At 42.3% G+C, this 18,752-nt stretch overlaps 1 protein-coding gene across 2 annotated transcripts; it reads left to right on the top strand.

Annotated features, from left to right (window-relative positions):
- The first annotated feature begins 1,542 nt into the window (after positions 1–1,542).
- Positions 1,543–12,799, top strand: dhx9 (DEAH (Asp-Glu-Ala-His) box helicase 9). Of its 2 annotated transcripts, XM_046852340.1 has the most exons (28): positions 1,543–1,633; positions 2,433–2,557; positions 3,158–3,298; positions 3,409–3,520; positions 3,607–3,743; positions 3,830–3,978; positions 5,382–5,428; positions 5,538–5,674; positions 5,758–5,847; positions 6,158–6,313; positions 6,406–6,483; positions 7,006–7,197; positions 7,294–7,435; positions 7,546–7,628; positions 7,737–7,893; positions 8,168–8,265; positions 8,378–8,591; positions 8,668–8,762; positions 8,841–8,914; positions 8,996–9,148; positions 9,832–9,992; positions 10,071–10,182; positions 10,266–10,427; positions 11,157–11,284; positions 11,378–11,607; positions 11,681–11,796; positions 11,898–12,098; positions 12,297–12,799. In XM_046852340.1, the coding sequence occupies exons 2-28, from the start codon at positions 2,447–2,449 to the stop codon at positions 12,613–12,615; spliced, it is 3,795 nt and encodes a 1,264-aa protein (XP_046708296.1). In that variant the 5' UTR covers positions 1,543–1,633; positions 2,433–2,446; the 3' UTR covers positions 12,616–12,799. The 2 variants fall into 2 exon arrangements, with proteins under 2 accessions (XP_046708296.1, XP_046708297.1); XM_046852341.1 differs by lacking the exons at positions 1,543–1,633; positions 2,433–2,557; positions 3,158–3,298; positions 3,409–3,520; positions 3,607–3,743 and adding an exon at positions 5,153–5,256 and having other exon boundaries at positions 3,960–3,978.
- Positions 12,800–18,752: the final 5,953 nt, after the last annotated feature.

Below are 18,752 nucleotides of genomic sequence, written 5' to 3'. Positions count from 1 at the left end.
GGATTAATGGTCATTTGACCACAAGGGCATCAGTGAGTTCAGGGACTGATTTCGATTGAGTATTGGTGGTTTCATTAGGGATGTGTTCAGGACTTTTAAGTTCTACGCAAACTATGCCTTTGTAGAGCTTTGTGCACAGGGGCATCGTAGGGGGGTGTCGGAGTTGCCAAGACAATAGCTGGGCTTTTATGGTACAATGATGTTTAAAAAAAAAAAACTCCAAGAACTGTGGATGAGGAAAAGCAAAGCAGATTGCAGTAAAACCGCAATCGACCTGAGAGATGGTCTGAAAACCAGTGGCAAAATCTTCATATTTTTAAACATTGAGCATCCCATTGGAAACTCCCCAAATTCTGGCCCTCCTTGCTTACCATTATCTCAGAAACGTTCTTCTTCTATACGTCATTTAGAGGTCCGTTTAATCATTCTAATTCCCGTTAATCAACCTGGAATAAAAAAAAAAAAAATGAAGACCCATCTTATTTATCCCACTTTCTTGCCATTTTGTATTCTTACTTTTGACCATCTGGGGCTCCCCAACACATATCCCTTGTGTACCATGTGTAAGTATCCTGTCTTTGTGACTTTTTTTCCTCAAGATCTTATCTGATGCTTTCATAGTTTAGAACATGAGTCTGGGCACGTGCTCAAAGTAGTGCTAAAGCATGTTGTTATAGTTCAGCCAGGCGCATCCCTGTACAGTGAGACCCTCCACAAGGCCCCCCTCAAAATCTCGCGTAATAGACTGTATATTGCCCGTTTCTGCTAAAGCATGTTTCTTGATACTTTGCTGTCTTCTACACCTGGACCCGACCCAAGAATGTGGCCATCATGCCGGCTGGTTTGCGTCCATCGAGTCTCTGGCGCTTCTAACCAAACAGACATATGCCTCCCTAATACCAACCCATTTCAAGATACTGATAATGACAGTGTTGTATCTTGTTCCAGTCCCAGTGTCGACAATGGATATTGTCTCAAAGCAGCAATTATCTCAGCTCAACTGAGCAGTTGAGGGTTGAGAGATTTGCTCAAGGGCCAAGCAGTGGCAGTGGGATTTGATCTCATGACTTTCTGAGCAGAAGTCCAACATCTTAACTACAGAACTACTGTACCCCTTCTGCGGTACAGAGAGCCTAACAGAGATAGAGAGGTTATGAAATTAGAACGTATATGTTTAGTGACTGTTTATCCCTAGTGTTCGAACACGTGGTGACTTTGGCAAGGTATGAAGAAACCTTGACTCAAATTTTGTCTATCCAAATTCATCCTCGTTTAAGTTCTTGAGTTGCTCAATGGCTTCATGGATCTGTAGGATGCTCATGTGGAACTTTTCCCCGTGGTCTCCAATGACGATAGATGCACCAGCATGTCGGAACTGGTTTAAGCCTTCGAGTTCCAAGAAATTCTCAAGGAACTGGATGGTCAAGACACACTTTGAGTGGACATTTGGACGTTTTGCGAATGAGTAGTGGCCTTTAGTAAGATTTTTATTGCCTACACTCCAAACCAGTATGTGGCAGTAGTACATAGGGTTGGACCGGAGACGAGGAGAAGCAGGAGGAGAAGGAAGTAGAAGAAGAAACCGGTCCTTCTTTACACCGGTGCAGCGATTTAATTAAACTACTCGAATCTTGTAAGTTTAATTTATTCCTTATTACATATTACAAATCACTTTTATTAGCAATATTTGGCTATTTTTGAAAGTCTTTGCATGGTTTTATAGCACTTCCGGTCCATGCTAGCCTACAATGTCGGTTGGTTATTATACTTTCTATTTTATTATTCTTTTTTTCCCGACATGCAAATTATATTTTATTTATATTTACACGAATTTAAACCCAATAATTCTATAGATATTTATTTTTATTAGTGGATTACACGTTTTTCTTTATTATTGACAGTCCACTTGGCGGCCATTTTTGCGATGCTTTTGCGTCGTTTTTTTAATATTAATATTATTTAATAATTTGTAAATGTCCGGTTCACAGATTGTATTTGCTCAAAGAAAAACAAAACATATTTTACTGGATTAAATAAATAAACTGTATAAGAACTCAATTTAGAATATTTTTTATTTATATTTTTACAAAGTATATTCCAGTTGTACCCAGCGACCAATCAGGGATCACTATTGTTTTTTACGGACCAATCACGTTTCACCATTGTCCCGCCCTTACATTTTTAGTTTTATGCAAAAAATGTTACTTATTGCTCAGGACTCAATTTTAAGTGCTTTTTATGTTATTAAAATGTTTTGAATATGAGCAGCATGTTTTCTTTACATGGACTAATTTGCATATTGAATAGATGATTGTGATGTTACAGAAAATATGCAAATGAGTCCACAAAAAGAAAAATCCTGCCCATATTCATGTTATTGTATACAAATATTCATATGTTAGAAGTTTTTTTTGTTTGTTTGTTTTGGACAGGTAACCCTTCGATCATGGGGGACATCAAAAATTTTCTGTACGCCTGGTGCGGAAAAAAGAAGTTAACCCCTAATTATGACATCCGGGCAGCAGGAAATAAGAACAGACAGAAGTTCTTGTGTGAGGTAAGTTGAAGACTGGTGACCATGTAGGAAGTGTGTGTATGCATACATTTGTAAGGTAGCTCAGTGGTTAGAATGCTGGACTTTTGATTAAGTTCAAATCACCACTAAGCTGCCGACTGGGCCCTTGAGCCTGACCCTTAGAATACTTTATTGATACCACAGGGAAAACATTTTTGAGGGCCTTGCTCAAGGGCTCGAAGAGTGACAGCTTGGCGCCACCAGGGCTTGAACCCTCGGCCTTCTGATCAGCAACCCTGACTTTCGATTACTGAGCTACAACTATAAACATGGGACCTTGAGCTTTTGGCCTTGCCTCTTTAGCATGGCATTTGAGGATGACCCTCAACTGTGGGACCTTAAACCAGTGGCTTGGCCCCTTGAGCAAGACCCTCAAGCATATGCTCTTGAGCCATGGGCCTGGATCCTTGAGTATGATTTCTAAGCATAGGCCCCTGAGCACCTGGGCGCTTGAGCATGACTCTTGACTATGTGCCCTATGCCATAGTCTGGCTGGCAGTAGAATAAAAGTTGCTCTGGATAAGGATGTTTGCCAAATGTTATATATTCAGATGTCCGAATTTTTATAATCCCTCCCCTTAGGTCCGAGTCGATGGTTTTAATTACATCGGGATGGGGAATTCTACCAACAAGAAGGATGCCCAGGCCAATGCAGCCAGAGACTTTGTAAATTACCTGGTCCGTGCGGGAGAGATAAGTGCTTCTGAAGTACCTGCTTTGGGCGTAAGTTATCTAAACGATTGGAAAAGTCGACCAAAAAGAATTACCAGAGCGGTTTTCAGTGGTTGAGGAGCACCATGATCACCCCTAACTGTTTGTTTTTCTGTTACCAGGCCTCTGTTCCAGATGTGCCTGATAGTGGTGGTGGTGGTGAAGGAAGTGGTTTTGGGGCACTGCCTGCCAGTGGTCCTTTGCCTCCACATTTACTTGTGAAACAAGAGATGGGTAGGATGAACGGAATTTTCTTTCGGCTGTGCGTTATCTATGCTCCACGAACGCAAAGTTGAACTTGTTTGAAATCTCGTTCTCAGAGACCAACGAGCAAGGCTCTCTTCCGGTTCCCGGAGTAACCGGGCTCGGCTACTCGGGCAGGAACAATCCACAGTGGGACCGAGGCGCTAATCTACAGGAGTACTACTCCAGGAAAGAGGAACAGGATGTGAAAGCTGTAGGACTCGATTTAGGTCTTTCATACCCACGTGGATTGACATACGAAGGTGACATATGTTCTGCATTTGTTTTTCCGCTCATCAGACCCTGGAGTCCGAGGAAGTGGATTTGAACGCTGGCTTACACGGAAACTGGACGCTTGACAATGCCAAGGCTCGCCTGAACCAGTTTTTTCAGAAAGAGAAAATCCAAACAGACTACAAATACAACCAAGTGGGGCCAGACCACAACAGGTTTGGATGGCACAAAAAAAAAAAAAGAAAAAGATGTACTTTATCCTGTAGTTCAGAATATGTAGCTGACATAAAGTTTGGAAGCAATTCTAGAGCAGGTAGTATGGTTTAGAGACTCTAGAGCAAAGGTAGACACCCTACTGATCTCCCTTGAATGTCTTTAAATAGTTGGGTCAAATTTTGGTTGAACCACCTGGTAGAACCTTTTTGCTATGCAAACTTTGCAAAATACTGATACATTTTAGTCATTTTTCTTCGTACACTTTGCTTTGCCGTAATGGCATTGAGACCTGTACCTTCAACAGGCTCTTGGCTTTGAATGTTTCCATTGTATCTTTGACTCCTGCAAGACTGGAAAAGTTTTCTTCAAGCATTGCCTTGTATTTGGCTCCATCCCTTACCTTTTGATTCGTGTCTCGTTTTATGCCTGGATTAAAAAAACAACAAACAAACAAAAGAAAAAGCACCCTGGAGCATCATTCTACCACCACCATACTTCACTGTAGGGTTTGATATTTACTGATATCGATAGGTAGATCGAACTTGCCGATAACTGATTATTCGAACGATAAAATGGATACTGGATAAAAAAATACAACAAAAAAAAACCCACTATGTAAAATAGTACTGAAAATAAACAAAACAGTAATAACAGAAATAAATATGAATATATGATGATGTTAAATATTGAGGAAAATAAATAATAATAAAAAAAGCATGCGGCATCAGTGACTCGCCTCTAGAGGCCACTCTTGTACTGCAAAATGCAACCCGGAAAAACTATCAGTATGGATCTTGGCCTATAGTAACACATTTTTAGTTCTGGGTAACAGCAAGAATGTGTAAATGTTTTATGGGTCTGGAACACCTGTGCAAGAACCTGCAGATCTATCACTAGGTGGTATAAACGTTTTGCTCCCTCGTCATTGGCCCTTAGAGATTTGAGTGTATGTTTTTCTGTTGGACTTGCAATACCTGTTGGAAAAGGTTGGGGGGAGGGGAGGAAGTTGGGGTTGGAAACGATACCAGAAATCACAACCTTATTTTGTGCGAAACATGTGGCATCGCTTAGGCTGCACTAAGGTGCCACATGGAGTGCTTGATTGGACGAGTGCCCGAGCGTTTCAGGGTGCTGTATGGCTGGTTGTGATTTCTGGTGTCACTCCTTCATCAGGAACGGAGGCTCCCCGTGGTCGAGATGGAAGCATTCTAGTCGTTGATTGGAAAGTCCGGCGGAAAAACATACCTACTCAAGACGAGGCGGTTGATAGGGCTGAGGTCAGTTCACCCAATGGAACTGTGTCAATGTGGTTTTTTTTCCCCCCTTTCTTTGATTTTTTTTCATATGGAATTTGATGAGTCGTGTTTTTTTTTTTTCCTTGTGAACAATCTCATTCTTTCAGGAGCTTCATTGCTGAAATGACTATCTACGTGCGAGACCTGCGTAGAAGTAAGCATACCGATTCGTCCGTGTCCTCCAACATACATCATCAACATTCATATCGTATCGGGTCTGTTTTTGCCAATGCTTTGCTAACGCTTTCGCGCCTGACGCGCAGATATTTTCGCGCGCGAGCACGGCTCCAATAAAAAGCTGGCGGCCCAGTCGTGCGCGCTCTCCCTGGTCCGGCAGCTGTACCATCTGGGGATCATCGAGGCTTTCACGGGCCTGACCAAGAAGAAAGACGGCGAGACGGTGAGTCGACCCGTCACTGGCGTCAGCCTAGACAAACCCCCTTGGTAATAAAGTGGGTTTTATTTACTTATTTTTTTTTCTAGCTGGAAGTGTATAATGTGAACGTAAGCGACGACCTCAAGCATCAGCTACAGAGCATCGTCCAAGAGCTCGGCCTCCAGGTTCCTCCAGTGGTGAGTCTAATGTTCAATTCCGGGAATTTTTCAAGATTGGAAACTTTGCATAGGAATGAGTAGGAATAATAAAACTGGGATAAGGCTTCTGAGGCCACGCAACGTACACGATTTCTTGAATCTTAAATGACATGGTACATACATTTCACTATTCGTAAGCTGTCAGGGTTCCTTTCCGGGAATTTTCCGGCCCTTGGGCAACCCAAAGGGAGACTCTCCTCGCCAGGACAAGTGGTCTTTTTTTTTCTTTTTTTTTTTTTTCTTAAAGGTCCTATCAACATGTATCTTGTCTTTTTTTTATTTGTCTAAGGATCCTAGTGGTCCGGTGTCTCTGGTTCAAGGAAAGTTGGCCCACTTTGAGCCGTCGCAGAGGCAGAGCATGGGGGGCGTGGTGCAGTGGTCACCTCCGCAGGTCAACTGGAACCCTTGGACCAGCAGCAACATTGACGAGGGACCTCTGGCTTTTGTAAGTTTGCTGTTTTTTTATTTTATTTATTTATTTATTTTTTTATTGACACCTTTCGACCACGTTGTGATTTTCTTTCTTTTTTTCCGCAGTGCACCCCGGAGCAGATCAGTTCGGACCTGCAAAATGAACTCTGCTATCAGATAGACAATGATAACATCCTGCAGGAGGTAAGTCGAGGGTACACACACACACACACACACACACACACACACACACACACACACACACACACAGGTTTGTATTTTAGTTTAGTTTAGTTTGATTAGTTTTGATTTGAATAGCATTTCCTTTAGTACTGGTGAAGTTTCTAGTGTGTGTGTGTGTCCCATATTTCCATAGAGATATGGGTATCTATCTATGAGGATAGATGAAGAGAGATAGATATGTATATGGATGTATAGATAGATATGAAGATAGATGGATAGATGGATGGATATGAAGATGGATAGAGAGGTAGATAGAGAGGAAGATATGAAGATAGATAGAGGTATATGAAATATGTATGTGGATGGATGAATAGATAGATATTGTGATGGATATGTATGTGATTGATAGATGATTGATAGATATGTATGTGGATGGATGGATGGATATAGATAGCGATAGATAAGTTTTTCTGTTAAAGATCTGATGATGTAACTCATTTGCACGTGACTTTGTGCTGTTTGTTTTTTTTTCTGCTGCGCCAGAGGCTGCACAAGCGCGAGCAGCTGCCCGTCAAAAAGTTCGAGGAGGAGATCATGAGAACCATCAACAGCAACCCGGTGGTGATCATCCGCGGGGCCACGGGTTGCGGAAAGACCACCCAGGTGCCTCAGTACATTCTGGACCAGTACATCAAGGGGGGAAGAGCCTCGGAGTGCAACATCGTAGTCACTCAGGTGAACGCACGCTCCATTCCAGATACGTTTAGTCACTAGGTGGTGCTGTTCCTTATTCTTATACATGTTCACTTTCTTTTGATGTGACCGGCGTAGCCGCGGCGAATCAGCGCGGTGTCGGTGGCCGAGCGCGTGGCGTACGAGAGGAGCGAAGATGTGGGGAAGAGCTGCGGGTACAGCGTGCGCTTCGAGTCCATTCTGCCCAGACCCCACGCCAGTGTCCTCTTCTGCACCGTCGGTGAGTAGACGTCAAAACCATTTTTATTTTGTACTTTTTTTTTTAATACAATATATCTAGAATTGTTTTTAATTCTTTACCTAAGTAGAATTCTTTACTCTCTTTATAAGGGGTCCTCCTGAGGAAACTGGAGGCCGGAATCCGAGGAATCAGCCACGTGATCGTGGACGAAATCCACGAGCGAGACATTAACGTACGTCTGAAAATGCACGTCTGTTTTTTTTTTTTTTTTTAACTACAAACCTTGCTAGTGGGCACGAAATAAACCGGGTGGGCGCGTGCGCACGTGTTTTGTTTGCAGACCGATTTCTTGATGGTGGTGCTAAGAGACGTGATAAACACGTTTCCTGAGGTGCGCGTGGTCCTCATGTCTGCCACCATCGACACGACCATGTTCAGAGAATATTACTTCAACTGTCCCGTCATCGAAGTGTTCGGACGCACGTTCCCCGTGCAGCGTACGTGCTTAATGATGTGATCTATATTAATGTACTTTAAATAGAGGGAGGGAGGGAGGGAGGGATGGCTAGATTTGAAGATATAGAGATGGATGGATGGATGGATGGGTGGATAGATGGATGGATAGATAGATATGAAGATATAGATATGAAGAGAAATGGATGGATGGATGGATAAATAGATGGAGAGATAGATAGAAAGATATGAAGAGAGAGATAGAAATATTGTTCATCCTGCCATAATGAAAAACAAAACAATCCCTCTGATGTACAGAGTATTTCCTGGAGGACTGCATTCAGATGACTCATTTCATCCCTCCTCCATCCGACAGGAAGAGAAAAGACAAGGACGATGAAGGTGGTGACGAGGAGGTGGGCAAACATTTCAAATCCGTCCTCCCCTCCATGCCGTTTCTTCCAATCCCAATGCCATTGAAACCCTTCACTAGACTTGACTCGTTGTTCTGTTGCTCGTGCTCTGCAGGTGAACTGTAATTTAGTGTGCGGCCCCGAGTACGGTCCGGAGACCAAACGCTCCATGGCCCAAATGAACGAGAAGGAGACGCCGTTCGAGTTGATCGAAGCGCTGCTGAAATACATCGAAACGCTGCAGGTGTCCGGAGCCGTGCTCATCTTCCTGCCTGGCTGGAACCTCATCTACTCCATGCAGAAACACCTGGAGATGAACCCGCATTTCGGTCAGTTCCAGTTACAGCGTGACCGTCCGGTTCCGGTTCAGGACGCAAACTCAACACTGCCACTTTGATCTTTCAGGTAGCCATCAGTACCGGATCCTCCCTCTCCACTCTCAGATCCCCAGAGAGGAGCAGAGGCTGGTGTTCGAGCCCGTCCCTGACGGCGTGACCAAGGTGCGTTTCCCATTTCACATCGTTTACGCAATGAAAAAGGTGCGCGTTTAAAATCGTTTTTATTTCCGTCACTTGCAGGTCATTCTGTCGACAAACATCGCCGAGACCAGCATCACCATCAACGACGTCGTTTACGTCGTCGACTCTTGCAAGTATGTCGCCGTGTCTCAAATCCAATTTTTTTGGTGTGTTTTTTTTCTTTCTTTCATCGACACCGTATTCTTTCCTCGCAGGCAGAAGGTGAAGCTTTTTACAGCCCATAACAATATGACCAATTACGCCACCGTGTGGGCATCCAAGACCAACCTGGAGCAGAGAAAGGGCAGAGCCGGACGCGTCAGACCAGGCTTCTGCTTCCACCTGTGCAGCAAAGCACGCTTCGATAAGTATGTATGGATCTATCGATATCAACAAAAAACACAAAAACAAAAAAAAAAATTTTTAACGATAATCGGATATTTTGCACGGTACCTTAAGGACTACCTTGAACAGCTAAACAATTTAAAGCCATTTTTAAAATCATCTCTTGAGTCAAATTCTTTTATTTAATCAGTCAATTAGAACAATAATTCTTTAAATATAAAAAAGTTCAATACCGATTTGTTTTTTTTTTTGTTTTTAAAAGAGAAAGATTTTCATGTGAAATTAAAACCGCCAGTAGGTGGCAGCAATTCACAAGTTAATAAGTGAGTCGTTGCGAACCGAGTGATTTAAACTCGTGATTCATTTAGGAACGAAACACCATCAGAAAATCAATAAAATTTGTAATCCTGCCTGGTTGTTTTTTTTTTTTTTTTTTTTAACTACATATTTGTGTGATTATTATTTATATGAAATGTTATAAATGTGCACATATTCTGCCCCCATATCTTGGATTTTTTTGATCGTTCTAAATGCATTTTAATAGACCGAATCACGTGATGTAGGTGTGTTTTGTTTGGGTTTTAAGATATACCTGATACTGTCAAAAAACCACAATTACGATATTATCGTAGACAATGTATATTGTACAAGTATGCATGCTCTATACGGATGTGATCTACGAGTTTTAATGTTTCGTTGTATATAGATTGGAGACCCACATGACCCCGGAGATCTTTCGCACTCCGCTGCACGAGGTGGCCCTCAGCATCAAGCTGCTCAGGCTTGGAGCCATCGGCCATTTCCTGGCCAAAGCCATCGAGCCTCCTCCTCTGGATGCCGTGATCGAAGCCGAACACACACTCAGAGGTACTGCACCATCTCCCCGTACAGAAATACGCGATTAGATTCAACTATCACTTTAAACGGTTTAAATGGATTTTCCAGAGCTCGATGCCTTGGACAGCAATGACGAGCTGACCCCGTTGGGGCGCATCCTGGCCCGGCTGCCCATCGAACCTCGTCTGGGAAAGATGATGATCATGGGCTGCATCTTAAAGTAACTCTTTTGACTTCAACTCGCTCGTCATGCTTGTCAAACAGTTAAAACCACAACTATAACTCTCGGTCTCGGCTTTGCAGCGTCGGAGACGCCGTGTGCACCATTTCCGCCGCCTCGTGCTTCTCCGAACCGTTCATCAGCGAGGGCAAGCGATTAGGCTTCGTTCACAGGAACTTCGCAGGCACGCGGTTCTCTGACCACGTCGCCCTGCTTTCAGTCTTTCAAGCCTGGGATGAAGTCAGGTACGAGTTTTACAGTACTTAGCAATGCACAATATAAATGCAAAATATATTGGCACAAATTAAGGAAGATGTTGAGGAGCATTTTGTTGGGAGTGACGTTGATGGACAGGATTAGAAATGAGTTTATTAAAGGACAGTGCATGTAGGACGTTTTGGAGACAAGGTGAGGGAGGTGAGATTGAGATGGTTTGGACATGTTCAGAGGAGGGACATGGGGTATATCGGTAGGAGAGTGCTGAGGATGGAGCCACCAGGAAGGAGGAAAAGAGGACCAAGGAGGAGGTTTATGGATGTGGTGAGGGAAGACATGCATGGCACAAATTAAATTGATTAAATTAAGTTACGTGTGTGTGTGTTGCAGTTAATAAGATATGATCGACTTAACTGTTCCACTTATTTCAGCAGACATTAACAAATATCTTCCTTCCTTCCATCCTTCATTCAATCACCCCCTCGATGTGCTGAACTGTCAGGATTTTCAAGTGAAATTCTTGACAATGGACATAAAACGTTTGCTTGACTGGCAGAAGAAATGGCGGGGATTTTTTCGCATGTGCAAAACAAAATCTAAGTCATACAAATTGTATCTCCGGTACGGAGTGTGTAGCCACAGTGACACTGCGCTAACTCTAGTTCCTTTTTTATACCCCTGGCGTTGTTTATGGTTTAATGTTTCACTCCCAGTGTGAACAGGGTTTTGGATTTATAAAATGAGTTTGTCGTGTTTAGGATGGGTGGAGAGGAGGCGGAAGCCAGGTTCTGCGAGCACAAGCGTTTGCATATGTCCACTTTAAGGATGACCTGGGAGGCCAAAGTGCAGCTGAAGGACATCCTGATTAACACCGGTTTCCCAGAAGGTGTGGCCGAATTCTGATTTGTTTGTTGTTGTTTTGTTTTTTTTAATCATTCTCATTTGTGTGTTGTTGTTTTTTTGGACACTCCCCTTACAGAGAGTCTGTTAAATCAGGTGTTTAACAACGTGGGCCCCGACAATAACCTGGATGTCGTGATCTCCTTGCTGACCTACGGCTCCTACCCCAACGTCTGCTACCACAAAGAGAAGAGGAAAATCCTGACCACCGAAGGCCGAAACGCGCTCATCCACAAGTCTTCCGTTAACTGCCCATTCTCCAGCCAAGACCCCAGTTATCCGTCGCCCTTCTTCGTTTTTGGGGAAAAGGTCAGCGGTGTTGTCTTTAATGGGAACTTGCCGTTCCCTTTCCAGATCCTAATAGCGGTTGATTTTATTCTAGATTCGAACCCGAGCCATTTCAGCCAAAGGGATGACCATGGTCAGCGCCCTGCAGCTCATTTTGTTTGCCGCCAAGAAAATCACGTCGAATGGAGAGGTGGTCGTGCTTGATGACTGGTAAGTTCAGCAAAAGGACCCCGTTTCCACCACCGTTTTTTTTGTTGTTGTTGTTTCCCGTAAGACCTTTGTCGGTTTTCTCACTTCAAAAACGTCGACAGGATTAACTTGCGTATCGAGCACGGAGTGGCCGGGGCCATCGCTGGAATAAGGGCTGCCCTGGAGGCCTTGGTGGTAGAAGTGACCAAAGACCCAGAGTACATCCGAAATATGGATCCCACCAACGAACGTCTTCTGAATGTCATTCGGCTCCTGTCTAGACCCTCCTCGGCAGGACTCAACCTCATGACCAGCAATCCGCGGTAAGATTCGAAGTTCACTCAAGTATTTGCCCTGTATGTGCGTGTTATAGTCTGAATTAAACATAATAAATTCGGGTGTCAAAAATCTTGAGGGAAGTCTGCATAATTAAGTCTTCATTATTTTTTAATTAAAAATGTGTTGGAACCCTGTGTACCAACTTTCGAACCCATCCTATAATTCCTAATTATTTATTGCAGTTTTGGAGACGGTCCCCGACCTCCGAAGATGTCCCGGATGGATGGCGGAGACGGAGGATACCAGGGTCGGGGAGGATACCGAGGAGCAGGAGGATATGGTGGTGGAGGCGGAGGATACAGGGGGTCCGGTGGATACAGGGGGTCAGGAGGGTACAGAGGATCTGGAGGGTATAGAGGGTCCGGCGGGTACGGAGGAGCCGGAGGATACAGGGGCGGCGGTGGATACCGGGGGTCGGCTGGGTATGGGGGTGGCGGTGGTTACGGAGGGGGTGGCCGTGGTTACGGGGGAGGTCGTGGATTCAACCGAGGTGGATACTGAGGATTCTAGAGACGGATTAAATGTTTCCAGATGTACATGTCATTTTAGGACCATGTTGCGTTTAATATGATTTTGTCTCGATTGTTGCTTTTTTTTTCGGATGTAGTGTTAAAAAAAAACATTTCAAACGAGTTGTAATGTCCTGTCAAATTGGTACAATAAAGTTGCTGTCTTTACTGATGAATTAGGTGTCATTATATCGGTTTGAGTTTCAGGACTGCTGCCATAGCTATTAGAGATTTAGTTATACATCTTTGCTAGCTAGGGCATTCTTCAACCTTGGCTACGAAGTGTCAAAATCAGGGGTCCCCAAACTTTTTTATGTGAGGGCCACAAAATGTTTTATTAATAAGGGTTGTCTGTAACTAAAAATTTGATGGGCCAGAGTGACTTACCAGTACAAGGGTCATAACTGAAAGTCCTTTTCTACATATCCTACATATCCTCGGCCTTTCGGCATTGTCTTGTAAACGCCTGCCAAGAAGTGGTTTCTTCAAGTGATTTAAAAGGAAGAAGTCATTGGGTGCAAGGTTGGCGCATTGTCATGAATAAGGCAAACCCTCTTCTGTTTTGAACCTCTAGCGGCATCATGTGGAACTATTCAGCGGGTTCTTTAAACAAGAAAAAATGTTCATGAACATACTCATTTCCGGAGACATAATTTTGGTAAAAAAAATTGTTTATCGCAGTACCTAATGCTAGATTAGCATCCTAATGCTAGATTAGCATTAATTTTCAGAAGATATATCACTTATAAAAGAACATTACCATCAAATTCATTGCTATTGAAATCATAACATTAACTTTAACTTAATTATGCATATTGGTTGGTGGGTGAATCTAACAAATAATTAGGCTACGTTAATAACTAGAGGTCGATCGATTTTACCAATAGCTAGTACTCGCCGATAACCGATTAACCAAGAGTTTTTAAAATGGGTACTGGATTAAAAACAAACACTCCATGCAAAATAGTACTGAACTTTATTACAAATACATTACTGAATCATGAAAATAATTCTAATATATATAATTTTAATAAATTTAAATCTAATAAATTTTAATATATTCATTAATAATATAACCATGTAGTTAATACAATATTAATAATAAATATAATATAGTGCTCTCTGTGCAGCACACAGTCTCACGTAAATTCTAACAGCACGATGTGGCAGTGATTCGCCTCAAGAGGCCGCTCTCGTAAAGACAGACGACTGGAACCCGGAAAAATTATCGGTATGGATTTTTCGACTATCAGTGCTTCGACCGCTAGTAAAAACTAAGGAAAATTTCAAAATAGTTTGAAAGCCAACTTTTTTTTATCAAAATAGTAAAACGTGCTCTGAACATAACTTTGGGCCTCCTCACCTCACCTACATCAGTACCTAACTTTACTCAAACACCATTGTGGCTGAATGAAATCCCACAAGTCTCCACAAGCACACTCCAGAAATCTAGTGGAACATCTAATTAGAACGATGGAGATTATTATAACAGCAAACAGGGACTTAAATGCAGTACAGGAGAATGTCTGGGAGTTTTTGAGTTTTCAAAATAACAAAAAGGTACAAAAGAAAAAGAAAATGTCCAAAAGTCATTGCCATGGATATATACTTTGGTAACCAAACATACATTCAGCTTGTGACATAGCCATGGATATACTGGAACACACACTGGAAAAACATTATTACACACTTATCACTACCTCAATGATCTGAGGAATTTGTATACATGATTTGTATCCCTGTTGATATATCCCTGATCATATGATTTATTCCAATATAATGAAGGCCCTTAACCCCATAGCTACTCTGGATAAAGGCACCTGCCAAGTGCCGTACTTAAAATAAAATTAAATGACCATGTTTTTATATGCATTCTGAGATTATTATTATTATTATCTTAAACCTGTCTGGTCATCCTCCTCTGATCTCTGTGTCTTTCTCAAGAAGGTGTTTGGGCCTGCAGACCCTTTTCTTACAGGATGTTTTTTGTTTTACTTGTGGCGTCCTCAGATGATAAGTGCACAAACCCAAATCGCTTGGAGCGGTCGTTCTCTATTACTACCTGTAGAGGGCAGCAAGGTGACAGCAAAGAATAAGCATGGTTTTACCATGTGGTGTTGAAAGCATCATGAAATGTCTATACTTTTCTGGACGAACGTATTTGGACTTTTCCAGCTATTTCCCCAAAACACTTGGTGGACAATTTTTCCTTTACTTGAACCGACATGACAGTGCTTTTTTTTGTACAATGTAAGCTCCATGAAGATATGCCTTACATGGGTTGGAGGTTGTTGAAGATCTTGAGTGGCCTGCTATTTATCTATAAGCACCTAAGGGACTAACTGAAACGCTGACTGCACCCCAGGCCACCTCACCTACATCAGCTTCTTGATTATAGTAAGACCAAGACACTCACGGCTGAATGAGCACAAAACCACAAGCACATCAAAATCTAGTGAAACATCTTCCCAGAAGAATGGAGGGTATTATATGGGGAAGGGGATGTTCAGAAAGCACATGTGAATCCTATTGTCTGGTGTTCACCAACTTTTGTAAATATTTTACCTCAGAGAAATAAAAGCAAAGTTCTAGCTTAAGCTGAAATGCTATACTATCAGTTATGGTGACTAGCATCATATTGTAGACGGTATTTAAATAGGTTTGAACGCCCTTTTTTCCATGAACAACATCAATGAATATTGTCATGGGATAAGATCATGGCTGAGAACAAGCTTCTCCATACGTGGGACCTTTTTAGGCAAAGGAACTGAGGTAAAATTAAGACTAGGTTAAATTTTAACCAAATGACTTTGCATTTAAGAAAAAAAAAAGGAAAATTAAATAAAAGAAAACATCATGTATGGAGGCGTGGAATCTAAACTTGGATAAATCTATCCCCAATATGCAAACCAGTGGTGAGAAAAAACTCCTTGAGATGGAAAGAGGAGAAACCTTCAGAGGAACCAGACTCAAAAGGGAACCCATCCTCCTCTGGATTGCACTGAATGTCCATTCCTTATTATTAATATTTTGGAACAGATTTTTTTTTTTTCTTGTGAGGATTGATACTGCTAAATACTTCACCCAAACCTGTGCTGCCTCTGCCAGGAGGTTACAGATTGAACAGTTTTTCGATTTTAATTTTATATGTTTAAATCAAACCAAAGCTCTGGCTCCGGCTCCGGCTCCAGATTTGAAATGTTTTTCGAGAAAAAAGGTACAAGGAATTGCACGTGAAAAAAAGAAAAGGGCATGTACGAAGGGGGGTGGAGTCTCCAGAGTTCCATAGGAAGAGAAGGATGTAAAACTGATTTCTAACATATAAGATCTGCAAAATATGGTATATATAGTGTTGAGTTAAACAGAGTTTTTGTTAACAATTGTGTATTTAGCGCGAGCAGTTGAATTAGCTTTTATTACCATAGATTTATTTTACACTAATCTCCCCTAAATTCCAGATACAGTTTACTATATCATGTATGTCTGGCATGAATAAGGCCTTTGGGATCAAGACTGCTATCTGCAGATCTAATCCTCTTAGAGAACAATTGGTAATGAATGTAAATTGGAATTCCTCAAGGCGAAGGAATTGAGACAATGCGCATTCGAGGGCATGCCTGCACACGACGAAGCCTTCGAGGATTTGTCCCAGACAGGAAAGGCAGAACCGGGAGGAGATGAGTGACTCTGTTGATGTGCTGGTCTCATTTCGACAGTGAGTGACAAGTGAAATTTGTCGAGAAGGAAAAAAAGTTTGATTGATAGGGCGCTGAAATGACGGACGCACCCATGAACCGGAGCGTCAGTTTGTCAGTTTGTCTTTTGTACACGGTAGAGAGATAAAAGGTTTAGTAAAGACCCGGTGTTGAGTTTGAGGGTTGAGTATAGGTACAGGAGGAGTCTCTGGGTGATGGGGGTTGCGAGACCATTGATTCGTCAGGCTTTGATCATTTAAGTGAGCAAACCGATCTATAATGGAATTATGCTGATGTGATAAAGTGGCTTTCTGTGGAAAACCACTGGCTGCTGAATAGGCTTGAGGTGATAACATTCTTTCAAAGGAATTATCAGGCTGTGTTTCATGACTTTCATGCCTCAGTTACAGTTAGTATTCTTAGCTAATATGCGAAGTAAATGGCTGTACAGCGCCTGTCAAAAGTCTGGAAACACCTCGTCATTCGTGCCTTTTGCTTAGATACAGAAAAGTAAAAAAAAACAAAACATACAAAAAGTTTGACAGTGAATGAGTGGAAGAAAGTTTTGTGGACAGATTAGACATTTTTGTCCCGAACAGAAGACTTTATGTAAGGCGTATACCTGAAGAGAAGATGTTAGCATGACTGCTTCACCCCCACAGTCAAACATGTAGGTGGGAGCTTCATGGTTTGGGGTTGTTTTGGAGCAGGGACGGTTGGAAAGGAAATTCTGAATCAACATGGCAACCATTCCATAATTCAACAGGAACCGATTTCAGTATTCAACAAAACATCTATCTATCATGGAATGACCTACCCCAGTCACAGCACCTAAATGCTATTGAGTGTTCTGCTGGTTTGCAAGAAAGAAAGCACCAACTAGTAAAGAACACCTTCAAGTTTTTTCTAATTTTTCTAAGAAGCACAGCAAAGTATTTCAGAGAAACGAACTCTCTGGATGCAAAGAGTCACAATTGTTGTTCATGGTTTCTTCACCATGACAGCATAAGTATGTGTTTGTAGAACATCTATGGAAGGAGTCTCCTCCGCAAAATGTCAGAACGTTGTGGAAGCCAATAAAAAAGGGGAGTAGTCAAGACCTTTGGGATTTACTGTAGCATGAAAAATACGTGGTCAGGAAGCTAACATGGTATAGATGCTATAATGCAAGTCAGCGGTCCCCAACCTTTTTTGCGCCACGGACCGGTTTAATGTCGGACAATATTTTCACGGACCGGCCTTTAATTTGTTGCTGATAAAACAAAAAATAAAATGATATGACCATAAAAACTGGTATTTTCGAAATATAATAATAAACGTGAATCCACTGTGTTGATTTTTGTGCATTTTTCTCGCTTGGGGGTTTCAATTTAGCAGTAATGTATTATGTGTTAGCAGCCGGAGCAGCCTCTTTTTAAGAAGCCCCTTTAAATAATTTTCCAATAATATATTCTTACTGTGCAGCCCGGCACCAATTGACCTGCGGACCGGGGGTCGGGGACCACTTATCTATGTGACGTAAGGAAGACATTTGTCTCACTTTTCTCTAATACTTGAATGGTTTGGCCGTTTGTGTATTCAAATTTACAATCACATTAATGGTATTTGGTAGACGCCCTTATCCAGGACGACGTACACCTTAACAGTGAGGGTTAAGGGCCTTGTTTAAGGTCCCAGCAGTGGAAGATTGGTTATCTGGTTACTGGGATTTAAACCTGTGACCTTCCGAGCCAGAGTCCACTGCCTTAACCACTGAGCAACCCTCACCAACGTGCTCTTGCCTAATCGCCAAATTGTCCCAAGAAAATCCTATATATACAAAATGAAGAAAAAAAAAAAGGAGGCGGCGTCTCGAATTCCTCCTATATCAGTCGTGGAGGTGGTGCTCGTTCCCAATACCAGTGTTCTCAACAAGATCAGGAACTTGGCTAGTGTTTATTGGAGAATTTGAGCTTTTCCACGACGAGTGCCAATAATTCCGTGTGTTGTGCAAGCGTTTGAAACAAAAGCTTGGATGATGTTAACAGAGGGGTGAGGAATTTAGCGCTCGAGCTGTAGTTAAAAATAGGCTTGAGGGAGAAACGTATCGGAGGCCGATTCGAACTCGGACCTATTGCAAATCAATTTGTTGATTTTGATATTGAAACAAGTTTGACTTCAAATTGAAAGATACAGACCCCTACGACTACTCGGAAGCCCGCTGAGCTTGCAAAGAAACCCCTTTAAACCTTTTAGATTGATATTTGCGACATGACCCGTCTGAGTCATGTAAAACCAGACAGTCTTCTCAAGCTGCATTACAGGACACTGTGGCCCCCTCAGACGACAGTGATATCAACCCTCTTCCACATACATACCACATAGGGTACATCACCTCCCAGACACCTGTGAGGTGGTAGCTCAGTGGTTAAGGCATTGGGCTTTGGATCAGAAG

This window comes from Silurus meridionalis, chromosome 6 (genome assembly GCF_014805685.1).
Source record: "Silurus meridionalis isolate SWU-2019-XX chromosome 6, ASM1480568v1, whole genome shotgun sequence".
In the NCBI taxonomy this organism is placed as follows: domain Eukaryota; kingdom Metazoa; phylum Chordata; class Actinopteri; order Siluriformes; family Siluridae; genus Silurus; species Silurus meridionalis.
Note: the sequence above shows the minus strand (reverse complement) of the source record. Positions and strands in the feature narration are given on the sequence as shown.

What these genes read in the sequence shown, in the direction of transcription:
- dhx9 (XM_046852340.1), top strand. Translation starts at nt 2,447, where the DNA reads ATGGGGGACATCAAAAATTTTCTGTACGCCTGGTGCGGAAAAAAGAAG. An exon ending in AGCAAAGCACGCTTCGATAA is followed by an intron (nt 9,149 to 9,831) that starts GTATGTATGGAT and finishes CGTTGTATATAG; the next exon opens with ATTGGAGACCCACATGACCC. An exon ending in ATCATGGGCTGCATCTTAAA is followed by an intron (nt 10,183 to 10,265) that starts GTAACTCTTTTG and finishes TCGGCTTTGCAG; the next exon opens with CGTCGGAGACGCCGTGTGCA.